Source organism: Tripterygium wilfordii, chromosome 21, assembly GCF_013401445.1.
Source record: "Tripterygium wilfordii isolate XIE 37 chromosome 21, ASM1340144v1, whole genome shotgun sequence".
Classification (NCBI taxonomy): domain Eukaryota; kingdom Viridiplantae; phylum Streptophyta; class Magnoliopsida; order Celastrales; family Celastraceae; genus Tripterygium; species Tripterygium wilfordii.
Window position 1 is genome coordinate 7,525,917 of NC_052252.1, and position 25,695 is coordinate 7,551,611.

Here is a 25,695-nt window from a genome sequence, read left to right on the forward strand (position 1 = left end):
ACCTACTTTCAACAAAGTTCACTTAAAACTACCCGGACGTCTATGATCAATCCATGAATCACTCGGTATTAATTTCTAACATTTTTAAATCACAAATTTGATTATTTGAACTTATCTACCTGACTCAAATGGATACATACTTAACACGTATCGATCCTACAAACACTCTAAAGGTACGGGGTATTACAAAAAAGCACCACTGGTTCTTTTTTGACAGTTGAATCCAAGGTATCAGACTTGATTCCTTGTACCAACTATTTTGTATTGTTCTAGGAGATTTTATTTTTCTGACTCGAATGCTCTATTTGAATCTTGATTAGTTTTTTTTTTAAAAAAATATAAAGTATTTTTGAAAGTTGGTGAGGTGAATCAGTAAATGTTGGGTATGTGGATATAGAGGTAAATACTGTGAAATATTATTGCTATTTCAGGGTGAAAGAGAGGTTATATTATATGCAGAGAAGCTCAGATTTCTAAGTTTCTTGTCATGGCATCAAAATAGACGTTGGGAGATCTGCAATTTCTGTTTCTTTCCACGTCGAGTCCTAGTCAGACCCACCCGCTATCTAATTGCATTTTCGTACAAATCCACAACCACAAGAAAAGAAAGATCGTCAGATGAAACGTAATACTCATTATAAAAAGCTTGTGTTTGTACATATATATATTTGTATAATTTTGCTAGATTGTTTGATCATGACTCCTTCAAAAAAATCACATTAAGTTAGGAGATGAAAAAATAAAACAGAATTAGCAGCCGAAAAGTGAATGCCTTTTGATTTTCGGATAAATTAGATTGTACTCTGGATAGACTCGCATTGTCCACAAGTCCAAACACATTAAAATATTGTTCGTTCTGGGTTGAAGCCCTCACGGATTTGTTTCTCCAGACCCAACGTCCTTACTTAGGCATAGAAAATCGATCTTAATGTGTTAGCTATGGATTCTCCTTATATATTGTGGCTCCTCCCTTAATTGGGATCTTATATTCTTATCATAGTCCCCCTCCTATGCACTTCATTTTAATGCCAAAATTCAACAGCTCACTAGTTAATAGCTAGTAGATTTATATGTTATATTGCAACAAGGCAAAAATATATTTTCATCACTCAATTATGGGGCGAGTTTCATTTTCTTCCCTAAGCTTTTTCTTTCTTTCATTTTCGTTCCTCAACTATTGAAAAGTATCATTTTCGTCTTTCGAGTGAGATTGGAGTAAAAAATGCTTACGTGACAGTTATATGACACGTTGGAAAAATCTGATATGACGAACAATAGGGTGTGACGTTAGATTTTTCCGTCGCCTGATTTATTTGATGGACAAACGAAGAGAAAAAAAAGTTAATGGATGAAAATCAAACTGACCAATAATGAAAGGTTGAAAGTATCCTTTTGCCATTGCAACAAGCATGCATATGTTATGGCCATTCTCGAATTTCGAGGGAGTATTACACGGCAAGTTCCAGTTATTCCGCATGAAAAAAAGTCTCTATCAAAAAGTAAAAATGTATTTTTCTACAGCGAGGGAGATTAACTTATGTGGTTACAATTGTAATTTGGTTAATGGGCCATCAACTTTGTTCATGATCATATCAAAAGAAAAAGAAAAAGAAAAGAAAGCAATGAGATAGAGGTTGTAATGCAAGCTCAGCATCTCTAGTCACCCATTATCATTACATAACTCTCTTTTTGACTGGAATTGAAAGGAAATAACAATGTCTTTCTGTCTTTTCTTTTCTTTTCTTTTCTTTTATTTAAGGTAAGAAATTCAATGCATGCTCTTTGTCATACAATCAAACAGATACCCATTTACTCTTAATCTAATGTTTGGCAAGAAAATCTAGGAAACTGACAACAAATGAGTTGTAAAATTTATTATGACAGAGTGGAGGGGTAACGGTCAAAATCAGTTTGGAAGTTCATAGAGGGGTAAATTGGGGATTACAACAAAAAGTTAACGGCAACTTTTGCAAATCAAAAGCACAGACAGACAGGGAGTGAGAGTGAAATAAAAACCCTCGCTACAAATTAGTGGAAAGCTTTAGTGGGCGGCAAGTCTTGACTTCTTGTTTCTTCTTCCTCTCCGACCACTAGGACTCCCTCCCTTCTTTTGTTTCCTTTGTCTAGTAGGAATCATTCCCATTCCATCACAAGAAGCAAGGCCTGGAGTGTTGAATCTCTGTCTTTTCTTTGTTCTGCATAGCCTTTGATTTATGTGGTAGATACCCATTTGGGATCAGAACAAAACGAAGGATTTTTGCAGGTGGGGAATAGATCATGGCAGCTAAACCAGAAGAGATAAGTCACCCACCAATGGACCAGCTCCAAGGCTTGGAGTACTGTATTGACTCTAACCCATCTTGGGGTATGTTCGTTCCTAGTCACAATACGCTTTTCCTTCACTGTTTGCCTAAATCTTTTAGGCCCAGCTTTGATTTCTGGGTTCGTAATGAGTTTTGTGTGTTCCTCTGTTTTATATGTGAATGCAGGGGAGGCTATAGCTTTGGGATTTCAGCATTACATTTTGGCCTTGGGCACTGCTGTCATGATCCCATCATTTCTTGTTCCTTTGATGGGAGGCACTGATGTGAGTCAGTTCTCACAATTTATCATGTTATACAAAAAAATTTCAGAAACTTATGACTTCAAATTTGTAGTTTTTGGAGTGTTTGTACATGGATTTGTACAATTGATGCTTCTTTTTCTTTTCTTCTTTCTCCATTGCTTTAGGGTGATAAAGTGAGGGTGGTACAGACTCTACTCTTCGTTGAAGGGATCAATACTCTTCTACAGACACTGTTTGGGACGCGATTACCGACCGTAATTGGAGGGTCTTATGCATTCATGGTCCCCATCATTTCCATAATTCACGATCCTGCTTTAACGAGAATCGAGGACGACCATCTGGTTAGTAGTGAATGAATCTTTGTCTCATCTCTCAATTATGCATTCACTTTATCTCTGTAAGTTGAATAATGAGATGAGAGTTTGTAAAAGTCAAAGTATGTGCGACCCACTTGCCTAACCCTGCTTTACTGGTAGACTAATGTGTTGTGTATGTGCTTATAGAGATTTCTAAACACCATGAGAGCAGTCCAAGGTGCTTTGATAGTGGCATCAAGCATACAAATTATACTGGGATACAGTCAATTGTGGGCCATCTGTTCCAGGTACAACTTTTGTTTTTAGTGTCAATAGTCAAAGAATCACACTTCCTGATTTTGTAATCTACAGATTGATAATGATGACAGTTTTGTCATTTCAGGTTCTTCAGTCCACTTGGAATGGTTCCAGTTATATCTCTTGTGGGTTTTGGCTTATTTGACAGAGGATTCCCTGTGGTATAGTAGCTACACATATGCCTTTACATTTAAAAAGACAAAACTGTGTTTTTGCTGCTGGTTCCAGTAATAAAAATTAACCTTTCTTCACCAAATCTATGCCCAGGTTGGACGGTGCGTGGAAATTGGCATTCCAATGCTTCTCCTGTTTATAGCATTCTCCCAGGTACTACTGCTATTTCATGTCTGCATAAAATCACATTAGATTATAATCAGAGAGGCTAATCTGTTGTTATGTTTATTTTGTTTTACGTGCAGTATTTGAAAAACTTTCAGATAAGACAATTGCCAATACTGGAGCGTTTTGGACTTCTTATATCAGTTACAGTGATATGGGCATATGCACATCTCTTAACAGCCGGTGGGGCATACAAACACAGTCCAGTCACAACCCAGTTCAATTGCCGAACTGACCGTGCCAATCTCATTTCCTCTGCTCCATGGTTGGCATCAAAACTAGCTTGCGAAGTCAAATGTTTAAGTCTACTTAATTTCTTTGAAATAAGCTGTTCTCTATAGAATTCAGGGGCACATTTGGTCAACACACCATAGAAGTTTTCTGATACTCCTTTTCTTTAATGTAGCACATCATTCTGATCTTTGTTGATTATTAGCTCAATGACCCAAGATTTGGTTGAAACTGTTCAGATTTCTTCTGGTGTTCCTGATGCTTGAATTTGTTGTTGTCAGGATTAAGATTCCCTACCCTCTTCAATGGGGTGCTCCTACCTTTAATGCAGGCCATGCTTTTGGGATGATGGCGGCTGTTCTAGTCTCATTGATTGAGGTAAAGTAAAACTAATGCGATCTGGGTAGGATCCAAGGACCTAGTATTGTTGAGTGTTGACACAATTAATGTATATTTATTATCTCTGCAGTCAACTGGGGCATACAAGGCTGCATCACGCCTTGCAAGTGCTACACCACCCCCGGCTCATGTCCTTAGCCGTGGTATTGGATGGCAAGGAATCGGTATTCTACTGGATGGACTGTTCGGAACATTGACTGGCTCGACAGTCTCAGTGTATGTAATGCTGTCTTTAGCTGTTAAGTATTTTTTTTGAGCTCTAGACTAAATACCTTGATGCATGAAACAGAGAGAATGTGGGGCTCCTTGGAAGCACTCGTGTGGGAAGCCGCAGGGTTATTCAAATATCAGCTGGCTTTATGATATTCTTCGCCATATTAGGTACCAATCATTGATTTTCATCTGGTTGGGTTGAGTCTATCTTGGACCTCTTAACTTAGTTTCATCTGGTTTTGGCAGGAAAATTTGGAGCTTTGTTTGCATCAATTCCTTTCACCATATTTGCTGCTGCGTACTGTGTTCTGTTTGGTCTTGTTGGTGAGCACTAATCTTGATTACACACTCTGCCCTTCTCCTCTATGTGGATCATATTCAACCTTTCCATCTGACTGACTGTTAACCATTGTTGTTGTTCTCAGCTTCGGTTGGGCTGTCATTTTTGCAATTCACAAACATGAACTCAATGAGGAACCTCTTCATCACCGGCGTTGCCCTCTTTCTAGGCTTGTCAGTTCCTGAGTACTTCAGGGAATACACTGCCAGCACCACGCATAGTCCTGCTCATACCAGAGCTGGATGGGTGAGTTTCTTCGCCTTACGACATACAAATTTGCCTGAAATATGCTAATACAGTCTTTCATGTCTGTTCTTTTGATGGACAGTTCAACGATTTCCTTAATACAATCTTCTTCTCCTCCTCGACCGTCGCACTGCTTGTCGCCGTTTTCCTGGACAATACACTCGACTACAAAGACAGTGCTAGAGATAGAGGAATGCCATGGTGGGCTAAATTCCGAATGTTTAAAGGAGACAGCAGGAATGAGGAGTTCTACACCCTCCCTTTCAACCTGAACCGTTTCTTCCCTCCATCTTAAAAAGTAGCTTCACCACCACCGAAGGAAGATGTTAGAGGAAAAACATCATTTCCAGAGGATTTAATGGTCGCATATCAACAAGTGAAGACGACTAAGACTGAGAGAGAGCCACATATTTTGGTTGGAGAGAAATGACACCTCTGCTTTCTCCCTCCCTCTTTTTCATAGATTTAATGTATATGGCTCTAGTTTTTGGCTAAGGTAAAAGATTTATTTGTTCCTGCCTAATAGAAAATTTATTGGTTATCAGTAATGATATTTACAACCGCTAAAGAATATTCAAATAACTACACAAAGAATCAAAGCAATAGAAAAGTTGACTCTGAAGAAATAAACTTCACAAATAACATGGTCAATCATGTACATACCAGGGCTTGAATGGAGAACAATCTCCGGGTCACGGATCTCAGGTCCCAGCATCAATATGCTGTAAACGGACTCTTAATATTTTTCAAGCAAAAAACACAAAAAATTTCCGAACTAGATTGACTACTACTTCAATCCCTTCCAATATTAGCAGAGAAGGTAGATTTTATTTTGACCAGTATACTGACTACCTCTTTCATATTCATCCTCTCCTTACGTGAATCACTGGTGCAATTAATTGCCAAACTCAAGATTGATGTCAAACATCGCTCGTTTGCAGTATAACGTTCATCAGTTCGCCCAGTAAATTTGAGTCCACAACTTCTATTGCTGAAGCAAATAATAATGAGTCTCTTACCAATCGTTTCAAGCTCACGTCCCTAGCAAGACTTTCATCTGTTGGCCTCTTCCTAGTAAATGTTTCCATCAGCAGTATCCCATAGCTGTAAACATCGCCTTTTGTGGATACTTTTCCTTCTCTACCGACCTCTATTCATCACAGAAGTAACGGCTATCAATGAGAAGAAACTTCAAAAAAAGAAAAGAAGGCCAAGTTTACTATTAACAAATTAAAATGATGAATTAGGAACAACCTGGTGCCATATACCCAATGGTAGCGAGGGTTTTGGTCAGCGTCACAGATTGCTCTTCCCCTAGGAGCTTGGAAATGCCAAAGTCACTTAAATGTGCAACCATATTTTCATCCAGTAGCACATTGCTTGGTTTTATATCACAGTGAACAATTGGGGCTGAATAACCTTGATGGAGATATTCCAAAGCTGATGCAATGTCTAACACAACTTCCAATCTCTGCAGCAAATCTAAATAATGGTCATCACAATGCAACCACATCTCCAGGCTTCCGTTGGGCATGTAGTCTAACAGGAGGGCCTTAAAATCATCATTTGAGCAGCAGCTTATGATTTTTACTAGGATCCGATGCCGAATATTGCTCATAACTTCATATTCAGATTCAAAGCTGTGAAATGCTCCTTCAAGGTTCTTATTGAAGACCTTTACTGCTACCTTTATACCATCTGCCAGTATTCCTCTGTATACTGAACCATAACTCCCAATACCAATCAGATTGCTTTTGTCGAAACCGTCTGTTGCCTGGCAAATTTCATGGTAGGAAGTTCTTCTCCATGCTGCAAGAGGTAATACTGATTTTGTTCTCACGGCGTCTTATGAGCAAAAGCACGACGGTCACAACAAGCAATGTTGATCCTGTAATTGGCAAAACGTACACTAGTATTGTCACTATAGCTTTCCTTGATCGTTTAGTATCACCAGCTTTGCATGGTGGGACTTGCAGCCGGGTTGCACCACATAATGCTTCATTACCCATAAATGACTGAACCGACAAGTTTGCAAATGGTCCTGCATTAGGAATCTCTCCCTGGAGTCCATTGAAAGAGACATTGAAAAACTTGAGATACCGGAGTTTCTCCAACGACTTTGGGATTCCTCCACTGAGACTGTTATTGGAAAGATCCAAAAATTCCAAGCTTAATAAGTCACCAAATGATTCAGGAATATGTCCCTGCAATCTATTATCAGACAGGGAAAGATATTGAACAACATTGAGATCAGCAAAGCTGTTTGGTATGTCTCCTGATAAACGGCTTTTCGTGTGTCACAACCTCCAAATTTCCAATATCTGATGATAGTGATCCACCGAGGGAATTCGACGATAATTCTATGCTCAATATATTTTCTAACCTCCACAATGCTGAGGGTACTGTTCCTGTTAACCCATTAGAGCCTAGGCCAAGTTCTCTTAGAGATTTCAGATTATCAAAGCACTCAGAAATTGATCCTGTTGTAATGTGAAGACAAGTAATGAGACTGAGATCAACAAATGACAAGGTCTACAATTGAGTTTGCTAACCAGAAACACTGCCAGAGATGAACAGAAACACTGCAAGCTAACCTGCTGTAAAAGCTTCCACTACTGTAATCACTTCACAACCAGCAACCAAGTAGAAAAAAACTGTAATGAACTCAACTTGCAGACTCTTAGTTGAAAGACAAAAGAAGCTCCACAAAAGATCTTCTTTTTCTGCACTAGAGAGGTCTCTATTTCGACAGTACAAGTAGAGAGTTTTTGTAAAATGAGAACTGAGACACCTAGACACTTCTAGATACAATAATCAAGCCATACACGTGGCTATATCACAGCCTTTCAAGGATTACATCACATGACACAACCAGAAAAAGTATTTTACTAAACTAATCAAACGAAACTAGTCAACACAGTACAGTAAAACTGTTTCTATACTTGACTCATCTCAACATTCTCCTCCTTGAGCTCAAGTGTAGAAACTCCCAGTTTTGATCTGAACACTTCAAATTTGCTCCTTGGTAAGGCTTTAGTAAATATGTCTGCCAGATTTTCATCAGACCTACAAAATTCCAGCTTCACCTCTCCATTTTTCTGTGCTTCTCTGACAAAATGAAACTTTACATTCATATGCTTTGTCTTGCCATGATGGATAGGATTGTCTGCTATGGCTATAGCAGACTGGTTATCACAAGCAATGACAGTAGCTCCTTCCAATAAGAACCCCAAATCAGTAAGAATTTTCCTGAGCCATATACAATGATTTGAAGCAGCTGCAGCAGCCACATATTCTGCTTCTGTTGTGGACTGTGCTACCACATCTTGCTTCTTGGAGTTCCATGTCACGACACCTGAACCAAAAGAAAACACAAACCCAGTAGTGCTCTTGAAGTCATGTAGGCTACCAGCCCAATCACTATCAACATAACCTTCTAGAACTCCTCCTACACCTCTTAGATACCAGATGCCATAATCAAATGTGCCTCTCAAATATCTCAACACTCTTTTAGCAACTCCATAGTGTTTTTGACTTGGATTGCTCATAAATCTGGAAAGCAAACTTGTAAAAAACATGAGATCAGGTCTAGTTGCTGTTAAATACAGCAAACTACCCACCAAACTCCTATAAGAACTTGCATCTGCCCTGGCTTCTCCATCATCAACAGATAATTTCTCATTCAACACCAGAGGAGTCACAACTGACTTACACTTCTCCATTTTGAACTTTTTCAACAGATCAAGGGCATATTTCCTCTGAGAAAGGAAAATGCCTTTCTCACTCTGATGCACTTCCATTCCAAGAAAGTAATTCATCAAGCCAAGATCAGACATCTCAAATTCATACTCCATTTGTCTCTTAAACTCCTCAATAGATTTTTGATTGCTTTCAGTCACTAAAAAATCATCTACATAGAGAGACACCATTAAAAACTCACTACCAGACTTCAAATAGAGAGTAGGTTCATTCTCACTTCTTCTGAACCCTTGCTGGAAAAGAAATGAATCAATTCTCCCATACCAGGCCCTTGGAACCTGTTTTAGGCCATACAAGGCTTTCTTGAGTCTGTAAACCATATTTTCTTTCTCAGCAATCTGAAAACCTTCAGGTTGATCAACAAATATCTCTTCTTCTAATACACCATTTAGAAATGCAGATTTTACATCCAAATGGTATATTTTCTAGCCAAAATAAGCTGCCAATGCAATCAACATTCTAACAGTATCAAATCTTGCAACCGGAGCAAATGTATCAACATAATCAACTCCAGCTTGCTGAGAATATCCCTTCACCACAAGCCTTGCTTTATACTTGTGTACTGAGCCATCTGGATTCAGTTTTGTTCTGAATATCCATTTGACCCCAATCACCTTCCTATTCTCTGGTTTTTCAACAAGCTCCCAAGTATTGTTTCTATTAATTGCATCAAGCTCCTCCTGCATTGCAAGTCTTCATTCTTCATGCTGAACTGCCTCAGAGAAATTTGAAGGCTCTTCCAATGCTGCATTACACTTTTCATAGACTTCTGCCAGAGACTTTATTTTCCTTGGAAGAGACTCATCATCTGACTCATCATGATCTGCCACAACTGAATTTTTCATTTCATTAGACCTGCCAACTTCTGCTTGTTGCTGGAAATTCAAGGTAGCTTTTTCAACTCTTTTCTCTTCCCAATTCCAATATGCAGCTTCATCCACTATCAATTCTCTACTTACAGAAATCTGATTAGACTGAAAACTATAAACTCCATAGCCTTTAGACTTTGCAGCATAGCCAAGAAGAATTCCCAACTTTGCCTTCTGATCCAATTTAGTTCTTTTGACTTCTGGTACATGCATATAACAAACAGAACCAAACACCTTCAAGTGCTTGGCAGTTGGCTTGACTCCTAGCCATGCTTCAATAGGAGTTTTCCCTTCAAGTGACCTTGTTGGCAGTGTATTGAGCAGGTAAACAGCTGTATACACAGCTTCTGCCCAGAACTTCTTTGGAAGCTTCTTTTCTGCTAACATACACTTGGCCATCTCAACTACTATTCTATTCTTTCTCTCTGAAACCCCATTCTGCTGGGGTGAATAAGGTACAGTCAAATGATGATCAATCCCCATCTCTTCACAGAATGCTTCAAAGGCCTTGGAAGTATACTCCTTGCCATTATCTGACCTAATGGTCTTGATTTGCATCCCACACTGAGACTCCACCATAACTTTGAACTTCTTAAACACTGAAAAAACTTGAGACTTTTCACTGAGGAAATAGACCCAAGTCATCCGTGTCAAATCATCTATGAACAACACAAAATACTTATTCTGTGACAAGGATGGAAGACTCATTGGTCCACACAAATCAGTGTGAATCAACTCTAACTTCTCCTTTGCTCTCCAAGATGAAATAGAAGGGAATGACTGCCTATGCATCTTCCCATATTGACATGCTTCACATATATCATCACTTAACTGAATTTCAGGCATATCTCTCACCATATCTTTATCTTTCATAAATTTCAGAGAGCTCAAGTTGTAATGGCCATACCTCCTGTGCCAAAGCCAAGTGTAATCCTCCTTCAAGTTGAATGCACAATGATTGACTACATTGAAATTCAAAGGAAAGGAATTCTCCACCATCTTCACTCTTGCAATCTCACAGCCAGAAGAATTAAAAATTGCACATATCTCTCCTTTGAAATTCAAACTATAACCTTTCTTCATCAATTGAGGGACACTAAGCAAATTTTGTTTCAAAATAGGAATATAGAGCACATTTGATATTGTCTTCATACCTTTCTTTGTATTTACTGAAATTGTGCCTTTGCCCTCTGCCTGCACTATCTCTCCATTTCCAAGCTTCACTTTGGTTCTGACATTCCTGTCCAATGCTGTAAATAAACCAACATCCTTTGTCATATGTAAAGTGCAGCCACTATCCACTAGCCAAACATTCTTTTCTTGCTGCTGAGAAGCATCTGATACCATAAACAAATGATTATCAGCTTCCTTCTGTTCATTTGAAAAATGAACCTGCCGTGTAGAAAATTTTGATGACTGATTCTGATTTTGCTTGAATTTACAAACCCTCTCTACATGCCCCATCCCCTTACAATTTCTGCACTGAATCTGTGGCTTTCCATACTTAACCCAGCACTTGCTTTCTGAGTGATTAGTTTTTTTACAATGAGGACATGGAGGATAAGTAATTCTTTTGTCAGGCTCACTTGGTTTGGATGAACTATCACCTGATTTAGATGAACTGTCACCTTGCTTGCTCTTACTTCCCTTCCAAGGAATCTGCTTCTTATCATCTTTTCCAGAAGAGAAAGATGGCTTTCCTTTCTGTTTGGCATGAAAAGCCCCTTCCACAGTACCTTCATTTCTGAAATGAGTTCTTTGTTCATGAGCCTGTAACTTGCTGCACAACTCATAAATTGTCAGTTTAGAGAGATCACAAGACTCCTCTATTGCTGATATTTTAGCTTCAAATCTTTCAGGCAAACTAATGAGAATCTTCTCAACCACCTTTTGATCCTTCACATCTTCACCATAGATCTTCATTTGGTTAACTAGTTCCTACAGCTTTGAGGAATACTCCTTCACAGCCTCATCATCCCTCATTTCTAACATTTCAAACTCTCTCTTCAAAGTGAGCAATCTCTGTTGCCTCACTCTTACACTACCCAGAAACTCCTCTTGCAAAGCATCCTAAGCAACCTTGGCTGTTGATGCACCTACAATCCTTGGAAAAATACTCTCATGGACTACAGTGTGTATAAAGGTGAGAGCTTGAAAGTTTTTAATCTGACTTTCAGTGAACTGCTTCATCTGAGCAACTGTAGCATTATCTGGAGGCTCCAATTCATGCCCCTCTTCAACAATTTTCCACAGATCTTGAGCCATGAGGTAAGCCCTCATTCTCACAGCCCAAAAATTATAATTTTCACCTGAGAAAACAGGTGGTGGTGGTAGATTAACCTTGTTGGTTGCCATAAACTTTCACAGAAGCCTTAAATTGAATCAACAACTAACCACAGGCCGTTAAGAAACAAAAGCTCCGATACCAATGTTGTAATGTGAAGACAAGTAATGAGACTGAGATCAACAAATGACAAGGTCTATATTGAGTTTGCTAACCAGAAACACTGCCAGAGATGAACAGAAACACTGCAAGCTAACCTGCTGTAAAAGCTTCCACTACTGTAATCACTTCACAACCGGCAACCAAGTAGAATAAAACTGTAATGAACTCAACTTGCAGACTCTTAGTTGAAAGACAAAAGAAGCTCAACAAAATATCTTCTTTTTCTGCACTAGGGAGGTCTTTATTTCGACAGTACAAGTAGAGAGTTTTTGTAAAATGAGAACTAAGACACCTAGACACTTCTAGATACAATAATCAAGCCATACACGTGGCTATATCACAGCCTTTCAAGGATTACATCACATGACACAACCAGAAAAAGTATTTTACTAAACTAATCAAACGAAACTAGTCAACACAGTACAGTAAAACTGTTTCTATACTTGACTCATCTCAACAGATCTAGACAGACGATTAGCTCCAAGATATAAGTAAGATAGTTTCTTTAAATGACATAACTCAGATGGAATAGATCCTTGTAGTTTATTGTCACTAAGGGTCAGAGATTGGAGCTCCGTCAACCTTCCAATGGAGGTTGGAATAGTTCCAGTCAGATCATTGTTGTCAAGGTTCAACGATGTCAAAGAGCTTAAGTTGCCAACTTCTCCAGGAATAGTACCCTTGATTTTGCAACCATGAGCAGAGAAGTCTTGAAGAGCAGCAGATAGATTTCCTATAGAAGTTGGAAGAGTGGCACTTAGAGAATTACGTCCAAATGTCAACTTAGTCAGATTTCTGCAATTTGTCAAAGATGATAGAAAGCTTAGTTCAGAAGATGAAGATCCGATGGTTAAACGGTTGTTTGACAAGTGGAGTCGCTGCAGGTTTCTTAAATTACCTAGCGAATCAGGGATAGATCCAGAGAAGGAATTGAAGTTAAATTCTATGACAGTGAGCTGAGAAGCATTGGATATAGATGTAGGTATTGGTCCACTGAGTCTGTTTCCTCCAAGCCCAAGCCATTGAAGATTTGGAAGCCAACGGCCTATGCTTGTTGGAAGATGGCCAGATAGGCCATTCACGGATAGTGCAATGGTTTGCATTGTTGAGATATTGAAGATCGATGAGGGCATAAAGCCAGCGAAACTGTTCGCTGCCAAAAGTAACGATTCCAACTTGTTGAGGTTACCAATCTCAGGAATGGTACCTGCCATGGTTTCAACATATTTTAGTTTAAACTCGCTGAAATCAAGAAAAATCGTTCATGCTACCTAACCAGAAGAGAAAAAACTTGAACAAAAGTAGAGAAATGCCCCCATACCTGTCAAGTTGTTGTAAATAAGATCAATGAGCTTCAGCTGGGTCAGATTCACAATAGCCAGAGGAATGGATCCTATTAGGCTGTTCTGTGGTAAGCTAAAAATCTCCAAACTCCTCAGGTCGCCTACCCTAGGTGGAATTTCACCTACCAAGCGAATTTCTAACAAATGAAAAGTGACTTTTATCCAATGACTGATGAAAAAACTTCCAAGGAAAACATATCTAATAGAAAAGGCAGGTCTTGTTTGCTTGTTATGAACTCAGAACAACAATAATAGTGATCTTTTGAGATAATAAGCGTTTCACATGGTATAAAAAACTTTTGACGTGCAGATGTTCAAGATTTCAGGAGCAATATGTGAGTGAGGACATACCATTCAAGTCATTGATGCCGAGATACAACATTTTGAGCATTGTCAAATTCCCGATTTCATCAGGTATGGTTCCTTCAAAGTAGTTGTGGGACAATGATAAATTCACTAGCCTTGTGCACTGAAATAGGCTTGAAGGAATCCTTCCAAAGAACGTGTTCCAACTCAAGTAGAGTGCTTCTAGACCTGGAAGATGATAGAACATCTCCGAAGGAAGTTTACCAGTTATGTTATTAACCGCCATATCAAGAATTCGTAGAGAAGAAATGTTGAAAATTGTCAGAGGCATCAAACCCGAAAGCTGGTTATCACTGAGATCAATCATTTGCAAGGAATACATGTTGAAGATGGTGGAGGGTATAGATCCTGACAGCTCATTCTTATCCAAATATCGCGTCTTCAAATTTTGGAGATTACCAATGACTTCAGGTATGTATCCTTGCAAACTATTTTTGTACAAGTTCAACATCTCTAGCTTTGACATGTTGAACAGAGAAACTGGGATGCCACCCGTGAAATTGTTACCAAGCAATTGCAAGCTTTGAAGCTCTGTAAATGATCCAAACCACGACGGGATTTCTCCACCAAAGTTGTTGAATCCCAAGTGAATATCTTCAAGCCGGCGTAATCTAGATAACTCAATTGGCAGAGAACCATGAAAATTGTTTCTTCTCAAGGAGAGCCTAACGAGGAAGGACAGATTCCCTATGTGAGGAGGAATTGTTCCTGTAAGACCCATGTTAGAGAGATCCAAGGCTGTAACTCTACGGTGGCGGATTCCGCAGGTGACCCCAATCCAGCTGCAGACAGAGGTAGCAGTAGGCCAGTTTGTAGCCAAAAGGTCTATAGGGTCACTAGTTATACAGCTTTTAAAGGCAACAAGGGCAGACTGATCAGTAGTTATGTTCTTAACCACCATAGGTGAGCCTGTTGAGAATGCAGAAGTGTTGTAATGCTCTTTTTGGTTAGCTACATATTAGTTTTATTAGAGTAAAGATATGTGGTTTATTTTGTTAAGAATTACTGGTGTTTAGACTTGGTCAATAGTGTTGTCTATTGTTGACCAAGTTTATAGTATTTTTAGAATTGTCTAGTACTGGAAGTACAACTTCCAGAGACTTCTTTTGAAATATCTCTGTAAGAACTCTTAGCTTTGTACTGAGATCAAGAAAATGAGAATAGTTGAAGCTAACAGATAGAAAATTACTTTCTCTGGTTGCTTTCTTACTACAGAAAAAGTTCTCGTTTAGACTTGTAAGAGCAGATTCAAACATCTCTTTATAGGCTCTCAGTTTTAACATTGGTATCGGAGCAGATCAGATCTTGGAGGACCTGTGAAGAGGAGAAAGATGGCAACAAGTTCATCAGGCTTACCTACCCCTCCAGTATTCTCTGGTGAGGGCTTCGATTTTTGGTTAGTGAAGATGGAGGCACTATTGCAAGCTCATGACTTGTGGTCTACAGTTGAAAATGGGTATACACCCATAGAAATTACAGAAACTTCTACTGTGAACCAGATCAAGCAGCAGAAGGAGAATCACACGAAGAACTTTAAAGCCTTCTCATTTTTACATGCAGCTGTATCTGAGGTAATTTCTGCAAGAATAGTTGGTTTAAAAACTGCCAAAGAGGCCTGGGACAAGCTCAAGGAGGAGTTCCAAGGCAGTGAAAGAGTGAGGTCAGTGAAATTACTGACTCTCAAGAGAGAATTTGAACTTCAGAGAATGAAGGAAAACGAAACTGTAAAAGAGTACTCAGATAAACTGGTTGAGTTAGTTAATAAGATGAGGTTGTATGGTGAGGTGATTTCATATCAAAAGGTTGTAGAAAAGGTGTTAATAAGTCTACCAGAGAGGTTTGAGGCCAAGGTTTCAGCCATTGAGGAATCTTATGACCTCAAGAAGCTCATTATCTCAGAACTATGTAGTAAGTTGCAGGCACAGGAGCAGAGGACATCAATGAGAAGTGAAGATGTTTCTGAAGGTGCATTTCAAGCCAAGCATAAGAACTGGAAGCAGGGACCTTCTTTAAAGGCAGGAAAGACTTCAAATCAGGATAAAGGCAAAGGGAAATCTGCTGAGAATCCTGAGCAGACCTCTAAGAAGGGAAAATATCCTCCTTGTGGGGTGTGTAAAAAGACTAACCATTTGGAGAAGGACTGCAGATTCAAAGGCAAGTCTCAATTGCAGTGTTGGTTTTGCAATAAGATAGGGCATATAGAGAAAAATTGTAGACAGAAGCAGCAAGGGTCTGGCAAACAGACTACACAACAAGCACATTGCACTGATGAGCAGAAAAGTGAAGATCATTTATTTATGGCACAGCACTCAGCACAATCCAATGAATCTAATGTCTGGCTCATTGACAGTGGGTGTACTTATCATATGGCTAAGGACATTGGACTGTTTGCTTCATTGGATGAATCAGTGAAAACAAAAGTTAGACTTGGTAATGGGGAGGTTGTTCAGGCTCAAGACAAGGGTGTTGTTGCTGTATCAACCAGAAAAGGTATGAAGCTAATCCATGATGTATTATATATTCCTCATTTGCATAAGAATTTACTGAGTGTTCCACAAATGTTGAAGAGGGGATACCAATTGGTGTTCAAAGACTACTGTTGTACTATTTTTAATTCTGGTGGAATGGAGATAGTTAAGGTGCAGATGTCAGTCAACTCTTTTCCACTCAAATGTACATCAGTAGGTCAATCTACTTATGCTGTAAGGGTGGATGATACCTGGTTATGGCACAAAAGATATGGCCATTTCAATCTGAAAGGGTTGAAGTTGGCAAAGGAGAAAGGGTTTATAAGGGATTTGACAGAAATTGATGCTTGTGAGGCTGTTTGTGAAGCTTGTCAACTAGGCAAACTTCATAGAAAGGCATTCCCCTCAAACTCTACTTGGAGAGCCAAAGAGAAGCTAGAATTGGTTCACACAGACCTTTGTGGACCTATGAGTGTGGAATCATTCGGTAAGAATAAATATTTTATACTGTTTATAGATGATTATACAAGGATGACCTGGGTGTATTTTTTGAGCAGTAAATCACATGTTTTCAAAAAATTCAAGGCTATGGTGGAAGCTCAATGTGGCAGCCAGATCAAAATTATCAGACAATGGGAAGGAATATACCTCTTCAAGTTTTAATCAATTTTGTGAAGAAGCTGGTATTGTGCATCAGCTTACTGTTGGCTACTCACCTGAGCAAAATGGAGTTTTAGAAAGGAAAAACAGAACAGTAATGGAGATGGCAAGATGTTTGCTTATGGAGAAGAAGCTGCCAAATATTTTTTGGGCAAAAGCAGTTTACACTGCTGTATATCTCCTCAACAGACTTCCCACTAGAGCTGTTGATGGAGTGACACCCACAGAAGCCTGGTTTGGTACTAAACCATCAGCAAAACACCTAAAGATCTTTGGATCAGTTTGTTACACTCATATTCCAGATATAAAAAGGAGTAAACTTGATGAAAAGGCTGAGGTTGGAGTGTTTCTGGGATACTCAGCTAGATCAAAGGGCTATAGAGTGTACAACTTAAAAACCAAGAAGGTGATGGTGAGTAGAGACTTAGAAATTGATGAAGGTGCTCACTGAGATTGGGACAATAATCAGGTGGTGAGAACTACTCAGTCTCTGGAAGCATCTAGCTCTAGCATAAACACTACTGATGAGAATGAATAGAAAGTTGTTGATACAACTGATGAGAATTTTGTAAAAAAGTCCAAGTCAATGGTTGATGTTTATGAGAGCTGCAATGTGGCTTTAGCAGAACCAGTAACCTATGAAGATGCGTGCAGATTCACAAAGTGGCAACAAGCCATGAATGATGAAATTCTGATGATTAACAAGAATGAGACTTGGCAGCTGGTTGCTAGACCACAAAATCAGAATGTTATAGGTTTGAAATGGGTTTATAGGACCAAATTGAACCCTGATGGGTCAGTGAACAAACATAAAGCAAGATTGGTGGTCAAGGGTTATGCTCAAATGCCTGGAACTGATTATAGAGAGACTTTTTCACCTGTGGCCAGACATGATACAGTTAGAATGTTGATTGCATTGGCAGCAAGGCTAGGGTGGAGAATTTATCACTTGAATGTCAAATCAGCTTTTTTGAATGGCTTTCTTGATAAAGAGATATATGTAGAGCAACCTCCAGGATTTGTGGTTCCTAGCAGAGAAGATTTTGTGTACAGGGTGAGTAAGGCCCTCTATGGCCTAAAATAGGCTCCTAGAGCCTGGTATAGTAAAGTTGTTTCGTATTTGGTGGAGCATGGCTTTAGGAGGAGTATGAATGAGTCTACCTTGTATATCAAGGAAGGGAAGCAGAAACTGATTGTTTCATTGTATGTGGATGATTTTTTCATTACAGGAAGCAATTCAGAAGAGGTGCAGCAGTTTAAAGAAGTTATGAAGACAGAGTTTGAGATGTCAGACCTTGGGGAAATGTCTTATTTCTTGGGGATGGAGATCTGTCAGATGAATGGAGGAATTTTCTTGTCACAAAGAAAATTTGCCTTAGACATTCTCAAGAAATTTCATATGGATAATTGCAAGAGTACAACCTTTCCCCTAGCAGTGAATGTGAAGCTTTCTGTTGATGATGGTGCTGAACCTACAGATGCTGCTAAGTACAGAAGCTTGATTGGAAGTCTACTGTATTTAACAACAATAAGACCAGATCTGATGTATTGTGTTAGTTTACTGTCCAGGTTTGTGAAGGCTCCTAGTTGCATACACTTTGGGGCAGCAAAAAGGGTTTTAAGGTACCTCAGGGGCACAGCGGACTATGGAATGTGGTATGGAAGATGTGAAGGTGGTGACCTTGAAGGCTACACAGACAGTGACTGGGCTGGTAATATTGATGATTCTAAAAGCACTTCAGGTTACTTGTTTTCTTTTGGATCAAGTGTGTTTTCTTGGAGTTCCAAAAAACAAGAAATTACAGCACAATCTACTGTTGAGGCTGAGTATGTGGCAGCAGCCTCAGCTTCAAATCAAGCCTTATGGCTTAGAAAATTATTAGAAGATGTTGGGCAGAAGCAAGAGGAGGCCATAGTTATTTTTAGTGATAACAAATCAGCAATAGCAATTGGAGAGAATCCTGTCCATCATGGGAGAACCAAGCATATGAGAGTAAAGTTTCATGCTATCAGAGAAGCAATCCAGAATGAAGAGATCAAATTGGTGTATTGCAGGTCTGAGGACCAGTTTGCAGACATCCTTACCCAAGCCTTGCCAAAGAAGAAATTTGAATTGCTCAGAACCAGAATTGGAGTGACCAGAAAGTGCCTTAAGGAGGAGTGTTGAGAATGCAGAAGTGTTGTAATGCTCTTTCTGGTTAGCTACATATTAGTTTTATTAGAGTAAAGATATGTGGTTTATTTTGTTAAGAATTACTGGTGTTTAGACTTGGTCAATAGTGCTGTCTATTGTTGACCAAGTTTATAGTATTTTTAGAACTGTCTAGTACTGGAAGTACGACTTCCAGAGACTTCTTTTGAAATATCTCTGTAAGAACTCTTACTTTTGTATTAAGATCAAGAAAATGAGAATAGTTGAAGCTAACAGACAGAAAATTACTTTCTCTGGTTGTTTTCTTATTACAGAAAAAGTTCCCGTTTAGACTTGTAAGAACAGATTCAGACATCTCTTTATAGGCTCTCAGTTTTAATAGAGCCATTCATGAAACAAAACAATATTGCCAGTGTGAAATAGAGAATGAAGCAATTAGTCTTCATGGCAGCAAGAAACTCAAGGGACAGGAAAGCATATTTATATATTTGGCCAACATATGATTGTTATATGAATAACACTATTGTTTTTCTGTCGTTCTTTATGTAATCCATCGTTGAAAAGCTAATATAATTTAAGGAAAGAAAGCCGGAGAAGTAATTAAGGAAATGATTATAATATATATCTGGTGTCTAAGCTGACTAGCTTGGAGTCACTGTCACAAACTCATAATCTTAGGTAAACATCTGCATCACATAGGCTCAAGGTGATTTGTTGTCTCCACTCGTTACTAGTCATTTCCTTCATATTTCATTCGACGGTCCCGGGCAGGGGCCAGCCCGATTCAATCGATTTTTGGACAATTATAAACTTTTTAAGCTTCTGGTAAACTCATCAATAAAGTTTATTGATCTATATTTCTTGCTTGGAAAGTAGTAGCTAGTACTTTTCCTACATCAAATGTCTGTTTGACTAGGAAGAGTCGCTCTCCCAATATCGTTTTCAGGCAAACCAGGTTAGGGAAAACATTAAGAGGGAATATACATTAAATTATTAGTTAGGCTTAGAATCAGCTTCAATTAACTAATAAAGCTTTGCCAATTAGTCTCAATAACATAATCTAAAGCAAAAGTCAAAATGAGGTTGATTTGTTTTTCCTTCTTCATGAGGTGGATGTGTTAGGGTTTCCTTGAATATCAAGAATTAAGCAACCTATATTTGAATTTTTTTTCTTAATTAACAACTGTTTCTCACTTCAACTTGTAAGTAATGCTTCTATCATCATTAAATTGTAGTTGACAATGAAGAATAGAAGGATTAGTAGGCAAAAAAAAAAGGGAGGGGAGACAAAGTCACTAATATCAAGAGCAGAGCAAAACACTGCATTTCTTTTGCCGTTATAGTAAAAAAATATTTATAGACTTGTTCATATAATATTATTCCACTCCAAAGCAAGAAGAAAAATAAAAATGACAATAAAACTTGATAGGATCAATACTTGCAAGCCGGCAGATTTTATTTTCTCTAGTCTGCTTGCTAACTCTTTCATATTGATCCTATCAGTTGCGTAATTAAAAGCGATGAACATTATTTGCACCCTGTTTGTTACTAAGTATACCCCATTAATCCTTTAAAAACACACTAGAGTGGGGGGTACTTAGTAAAAAATGGGATGCAAATAATGTTCATCTTAAAAGCCAAACTCAAGATTGATGAAACACATTACTCCATCTCAGCAAAATGCATTTCTTTTTGTTGTAGTAAATTGGAATCCACAACTTCAACGATATCAAATCGCCAACCAACTGCTTTGAGCTCATGCCCCCATGAAAATATTTCATCCATTGGCTTCTTCCTAGTAGATGTTTCCATCAGCAGGATTCCAAAGCTGTAAACATCACCTTTTCTGGATCTTTTTCCTTCACTCCCATAGTCTGTCATACAACGAAATTAGAAAGAGAAGTTTAAAATCAACTAATTAACAAGATGGACAATAAACAACCTGGTGCCATATACCCAATTATCGTGAGGATTTGGGTCAGCATCAAAGATTGCCCTTCCCCTAAAAGCTTGGCGATGCCAAAGTCACTTAAATGCGCAACCATACTTTCATTCAACAACACATTGCTTGGTTTAATGTCACAGTGCATAATTGTGGTTGAATAACCATAATGAAGATACTCTAGTGCTGAAGCAACATCTAACACAATTTTCAATCTATTTAAAAATGTCCAAATAGTAGTTGCCCGAAATGCAGTCATTTCTCCAAGCTTTCGTTCGGCATGTAATTTAGTAAGATGGCATTGAAATCATCATTTGAATTTGAACAGAAGTTCATGATTTTTACTAGGTTTCAATGTCGAATATTGCTCATTACCTCATATTCAGATTCAAAACTACGAAAATGCTCTATGGAGTTACAAGTTAAAGATCCCATTTGCTAGTATTCCTTAGTAAACTGAACCATAACTCCTCTGCCTATTGGGTTCCTTTCATCGAAACCATCTGTAGTCCACACAACTTCATGGTAGGAAGTTCTTCTCACATAATTAGAGGTAATACAACTTCATCAGCTGTTGGCAAATTCCTTTTGTTCTTTTGATATCTAAAGAACATATCTAAAGAACAAAAGTAATGGCTATAACGATGAGCGTGGATGCAGTAATTGTTAGGATATACTGCATTTAGAGGATCAAGAATCATGTGAGCTTTCAATGCAAAAGGACCATCTTGATCTGCATTTATGTTGGTGGCAGCCGCCTTGGCCAAATGCAATAGAAACAAAAACACAAACACAAACACATGATAGGCATAAAAGTTTTCTTCCATGGGAGTGGGTGGTGAGACATAAGATTAATACTTCAAACAAGGTTAGACAAATCCAAGTTTTATATACCAAACCTTGATGGTAGAAAACATGATGTAAGAAATTTTGGCACTCCATCATAAGCTTAGGACTTTTGGTGAAGGATGAGGCAGGCTATGGAAGTCAAAAATGATAAAGAGCATTGAATTTCTACACATAAATCTAGCACTCTGTGCTGGGAAGAATGTGAGAATTTATTCAACCAATATGACTAGAATGCTCATGTTGTATGACTGGCTGCATTTGAGGAACTGCGAAGTCTAAATGAAGCGACCCAATGTATCTTTCTCAATGTTTAAGGTGCATTTGTATCGAGGGATGAGGGATTTGGGAAAGAAAATAGAAGATAAAGATTTCATCACATTAGGGCATCTCCAACAAGGAAATGCAAAATTGTACTTTGCATACCTGAATAGTTCAATGCATACCCATATACATATTTTGATTTTAGCCCACTCCAACAATGAGAATGCAAAATGGATTTCCATTTATTTAGCCCATGAATATTTGACTAAAAGTTGGGCTTGACTAATCTAAACACAACAAATAGGAAGAGATAGACCCAAACCCGGACATGACTCTAGAGGAAGTCCAAATGAAGCCCAACATCAACATTGTTCAATATCCAATAGGACACTGAAGTGCAGATAACACGAAGTTTTGAGAACCTTCGAGAATCCATCAAAGAGGTGAAACTTCAATAGTAAGATGAGACAAGAAGTCCGAACCATAGATTTAAGAACACTTCGACAATCCATGGAAGACGATGACCTCAACTGCGAACCCACTCTGTGTGCGATCTCCTTCTCTCTCTTCCAAGTTTGTTTGCAACGACTTTGTCTCTATGGATAGTCGTTGTTTCTCCCACGTCTAGTTTGCGACCTCCTTCTCTCTCCTCTCCGAGTATGTAAATTCGGGAACCGAAATTGAGGTCGCAAATTTGCAACCCCGTTTATAGCCTCTCTTGGCTTCACAAAATCATGGAAATGGGTATGCATATCAACGGTTATGGATATGCGTACCCATTTCATACCTTTGTTGGAGTTGCCCTTAGAGCATGTCCAACCCAAATCCTCATTTTGGGCCCACAATTTCCCCCATTTTAACAAAAAAAAGCTATTTTAGGAGACTCCTATTTTAATACCACTCCAACCACATCCCCTATTTCAACATCATCTCAAATATTTTAATATTTTTCAACATAATTAATTACTTTCAACTACTTTTAACTATCTTCAACTTTAAATTATTATTACAAATGTAACACATTTTTGGCTAATATTAATATTGTCTTCATTTATACATTAATTTTAAAATACGATTAATATATATATTTCTAAATAAATATTTTCTAATTAATTTAAACATTTTATACACTCTACCCCTTAAACATTTTAAACATGTACACAGTTTCACCTGCCACACAAATGTTTTACACATGCACACAGTGTCATACACCATATAAATATTTTACACATGCACATAGTTTCCCTACCACTAATATAATAGCACCATATAAGTTATCCATACCTTGTCTTGCTCGGTAACACCACTTCGTTGTCTTCCTTCAATTTTTGCATAATGTCCGCAGAATTTATTCACTTCTCCATGTATTTTATCCCACCGATGCTGTAGTGAACCTTTAGTGCGGAAGATGTTATGTTCTTGCTTATATTCATTGAAATATTTCTCGATCCTATCCCAATATGCTCCTAGTTTTTGTTGGTTTCCTTGCACCACATCTAAGCTTGTATTTAGGTACACCGAAATGAGCATCAAATCATCCTCCATTGCAAAATTGGATCCTCTTTTACTCTTTCTAGTGTTGGAAGGGTTAATAGTGACATGAGTCATGATAGGACTATCGACATTAGGGTCACCATAATCTTGAGTAAGTAAGAGATCATCGGTGCTTGATCCTCGACTTAATAGAGTAGTGAAGTATGCACTATTTTGTGAATCCATCTACATAATTTATAGGAAAACACATGTTCAGTAGTTACTAGACAATTCTTCAAAAACCCTATGATCAAATCTGCTATAATGCAATGAAGGAAAGGAAAATGCATCTAATATAAGTGAAAAGAGGTCAACCAAAGGGGCAAATGGAAAGACAAGAAGCCAGAACCTATAACCAAGAAAAAAGAGCCTAGGCTCACAACAACACAACTCAAAGCATGACATATTTACCCCGTTAAATAATAAAACCAAACAGCGGCCACCAAATATGCTAAACAAGGAGACTATGATTTGAAGCCAAAGCTACCTAATGTAAAGAAAAGCTATGATTTCAGGTAGATGTACTCAAAAAGCAGCCCAAATAGTCAACCAAAGAATAATTGAAATCATTGGCAGAGCAATGCTTCTGCCCCTGATAAGTTTTTCAGAGTGATTCATTTGATTTACTAGTTTCAATGCTGTTGGATTTGTGCTCTTCGTTGTATGTGTGGCTTATTACACATGGAAGATCTATAGGAAGGGCGAGGGGGAGGGTATTCAACACTAAATTCAATGGTTTCTTTTCTTTTCCTACTAATTAAGTGTTGGCGCAGTGCAAGGTCTCAGATATTTAGCTTATTACACATGCTTCAACCCCTGATAAGTTCTTAATGTTATTGTTATACTTCACTCTTTTGAGATCGAAGAATAGCCACTACCGATAGTCAAGCTAGGGATTTCACCTCAAAAATAGGTCTTTATCTTCTAGTGTGAATCAAAATCCTACAAACAACAAGCCAATCGCACCCACATAAACATATCACAAACCATTAGGACAGAAGAATAATCTACCTTCAGAAGGAGAGGGATGGAAGTCTCGACAGAAGAATTGTTCTGGAAGGAGAGGGATGGAAGTCTTGATAGAAGAAGTGTTTTGGTGGTTCGATTCGCGAGTATGAAAATTGTGGAGAGAGAGAAAAATAATAAAAAAATTATATAGGGGAGAAGGGTCGGCTCACCAAAGTTGGGGCATGCCACCCGCTTATTTCTATTTTAGTGAGAAAATAGGGAACACGTTGGAAAGGACTTTTGTGCACAGTATCCCTCAAACTAGCTTTTTCCCTAATTTGCTCATTGCGTTGGATATGCTCTTAAAATTCTTCCCCTAAAAAATGACTTATTTGGATTTTGAAGGGAAAGGGAAAGGGAAAGCTGAATTAGTTTATCTTAAAAATTATTTTATCTTTGCACATAATTTTTTTTTTGAAAGGTCAAAAGATCTTTATTACATTAGAAAAAAACCAATGCAAAGAGTATCACATCATTTATCCAATAGGTAGACGAAACTCATGAAGACAATACCCAACAACAAACGAAACAAATTAAAACCTACTTGTACCAATGGACATCGGGTAGGACACACAACTCTAGAGAAAAAAACATACAAAATAAATAGATGACTATTGTCTTCACACTGAGGTAAGATTGAAACAACAAACTTGCATCTGCAGAACAAGATCTATCAATTTGAAATCACATCCAAGACAAATATGACAATTTGAGGTAGCATCAAAGCATATCTGGAAACAAAAGTAGAACTGAGTGTAGATCGAAAGAGATCGACCATCAATATCTTCTTCTTCATTGTCACATTGAAGGTTGTCAATCGACAAACCCACAGGTAGAACGCGGAGAGAACTCAAATTATATGGCAAGCATACGAAGGTTGCCCTAGGAGAAACAAATAAAACAAACGGATGAGGTGGAGAAGAAGGATCTCCACCTCCTCCAATCGCTAGTGAAGAAAGTCTTAGAGAAAAGTTGAGAGAGTTGAGAAGTTTTTGTAATATTTTTTTACATAATATCTTAACATAAAAATAAAATAAATTAATAAAGTAAACTTTTTTTTTTCTTTTCATTTTATGATGGCTACCCATTAT

General features: G+C 38.2%; 4 protein-coding genes across 4 annotated transcripts; 1 reads left to right on the forward strand and 3 right to left on the reverse strand.

The window, feature by feature from the left end:
• Positions 1-2,010: 2,010 nt before the first annotated feature.
• On the forward strand, positions 2,011-5,243 carry LOC119988150 (nucleobase-ascorbate transporter 2-like). Its single transcript, XM_038833090.1, has 13 exons — positions 2,011-2,365; positions 2,490-2,587; positions 2,731-2,907; positions 3,070-3,170; positions 3,266-3,341; positions 3,448-3,507; positions 3,600-3,784; positions 4,032-4,128; positions 4,220-4,365; positions 4,439-4,530; positions 4,609-4,686; positions 4,788-4,948; positions 5,031-5,243. Exons 1-13 carry the CDS (start codon positions 2,278-2,280, stop codon positions 5,241-5,243), a joined length of 1,572 nt encoding a protein of 523 aa, XP_038689018.1. The 5' UTR covers positions 2,011-2,277.
• Positions 5,244-5,655: 412 nt separating this feature from the next.
• LOC119987834 (receptor kinase-like protein Xa21) lies at positions 5,656-7,368 on the reverse strand. Its single transcript, XM_038832741.1, has 4 exons — positions 7,365-7,368; positions 6,820-7,223; positions 6,203-6,722; positions 5,656-6,098 (listed from the first exon to the last, which is right to left on the reverse strand). Exons 1-4 carry the CDS (start codon positions 7,366-7,368, stop codon positions 5,869-5,871), a joined length of 1,158 nt encoding a protein of 385 aa, XP_038688669.1. The 3' UTR covers positions 5,656-5,868.
• A 5,039-nt stretch (positions 7,369-12,407) lies between these two features.
• On the reverse strand, positions 12,408-14,657 carry LOC119988592 (LRR receptor-like serine/threonine-protein kinase GSO2). The gene is made up of 3 exons (XM_038833679.1): positions 13,717-14,657; positions 13,344-13,502; positions 12,408-13,229 (listed from the first exon to the last, which is right to left on the reverse strand). The coding sequence occupies exons 1-3, from the start codon at positions 14,630-14,632 to the stop codon at positions 12,460-12,462; spliced, it is 1,845 nt and encodes a 614-aa protein (XP_038689607.1). The 5' UTR covers positions 14,633-14,657; the 3' UTR covers positions 12,408-12,459.
• A 5,652-nt stretch (positions 14,658-20,309) lies between these two features.
• On the reverse strand, positions 20,310-24,757 carry LOC119988653 (probable serine/threonine-protein kinase At1g01540). Its single transcript, XM_038833768.1, has 3 exons — positions 24,608-24,757; positions 20,954-23,782; positions 20,310-20,885 (listed from the first exon to the last, which is right to left on the reverse strand). The coding sequence occupies exons 2-3, from the start codon at positions 21,210-21,212 to the stop codon at positions 20,674-20,676; spliced, it is 471 nt and encodes a 156-aa protein (XP_038689696.1). The 5' UTR covers positions 21,213-23,782; positions 24,608-24,757; the 3' UTR covers positions 20,310-20,673.
• Between the last annotated feature and the right edge of the window lie 938 nt (positions 24,758-25,695).

Bases quoted from the DNA above. Each gene is read 5' to 3' on its own strand.
- LOC119988150 (XM_038833090.1), top strand. From the start codon at position 2,278: ATGGCAGCTAAACCAGAAGAGATAAGTCACCCACCAATGGACCAGCTC. The intron at 4,687-4,787 runs GTGAGCACTAAT...TGTTGTTCTCAG, and splicing joins TGTTCTGTTTGGTCTTGTTG to CTTCGGTTGGGCTGTCATTT. The intron at 4,949-5,030 runs GTGAGTTTCTTC...TTTGATGGACAG, and splicing joins CTCATACCAGAGCTGGATGG to TTCAACGATTTCCTTAATAC.
- LOC119987834 (XM_038832741.1), bottom strand. The intron at 6,723-6,819 runs GTGACCGTCGTG...GAAATTTGCCAG, and splicing joins CAGGATCAACATTGCTTGTT to GCAACAGACGGTTTCGACAA. The intron at 6,099-6,202 runs GTTGTTCCTAAT...TGTGATGAATAG, and splicing joins CATTGGGTATATGGCACCAG to AGGTCGGTAGAGAAGGAAAA.
- LOC119988592 (XM_038833679.1), bottom strand. From the start codon at position 14,632: ATGGTGGTTAAGAACATAACTACTGATCAGTCTGCCCTTGTTGCCTTT. The intron at 13,503-13,716 runs GTATGTCCTCAC...TTCATTTGTTAG, and splicing joins CGGCATCAATGACTTGAATG to AAATTCGCTTGGTAGGTGAA. The intron at 13,230-13,343 runs GTATGGGGGCAT...AAACCATGGCAG, and splicing joins TATTTACAACAACTTGACAG to GTACCATTCCTGAGATTGGT.
- LOC119988653 (XM_038833768.1), bottom strand. From the start codon at position 21,212: ATGACTGCATTTCGGGCAACTACTATTTGGACATTTTTAAATAGATTG. The intron at 20,886-20,953 runs GTTGTTTATTGT...GTTGTATGACAG, and splicing joins AATTGGGTATATGGCACCAG to ACTATGGGAGTGAAGGAAAA.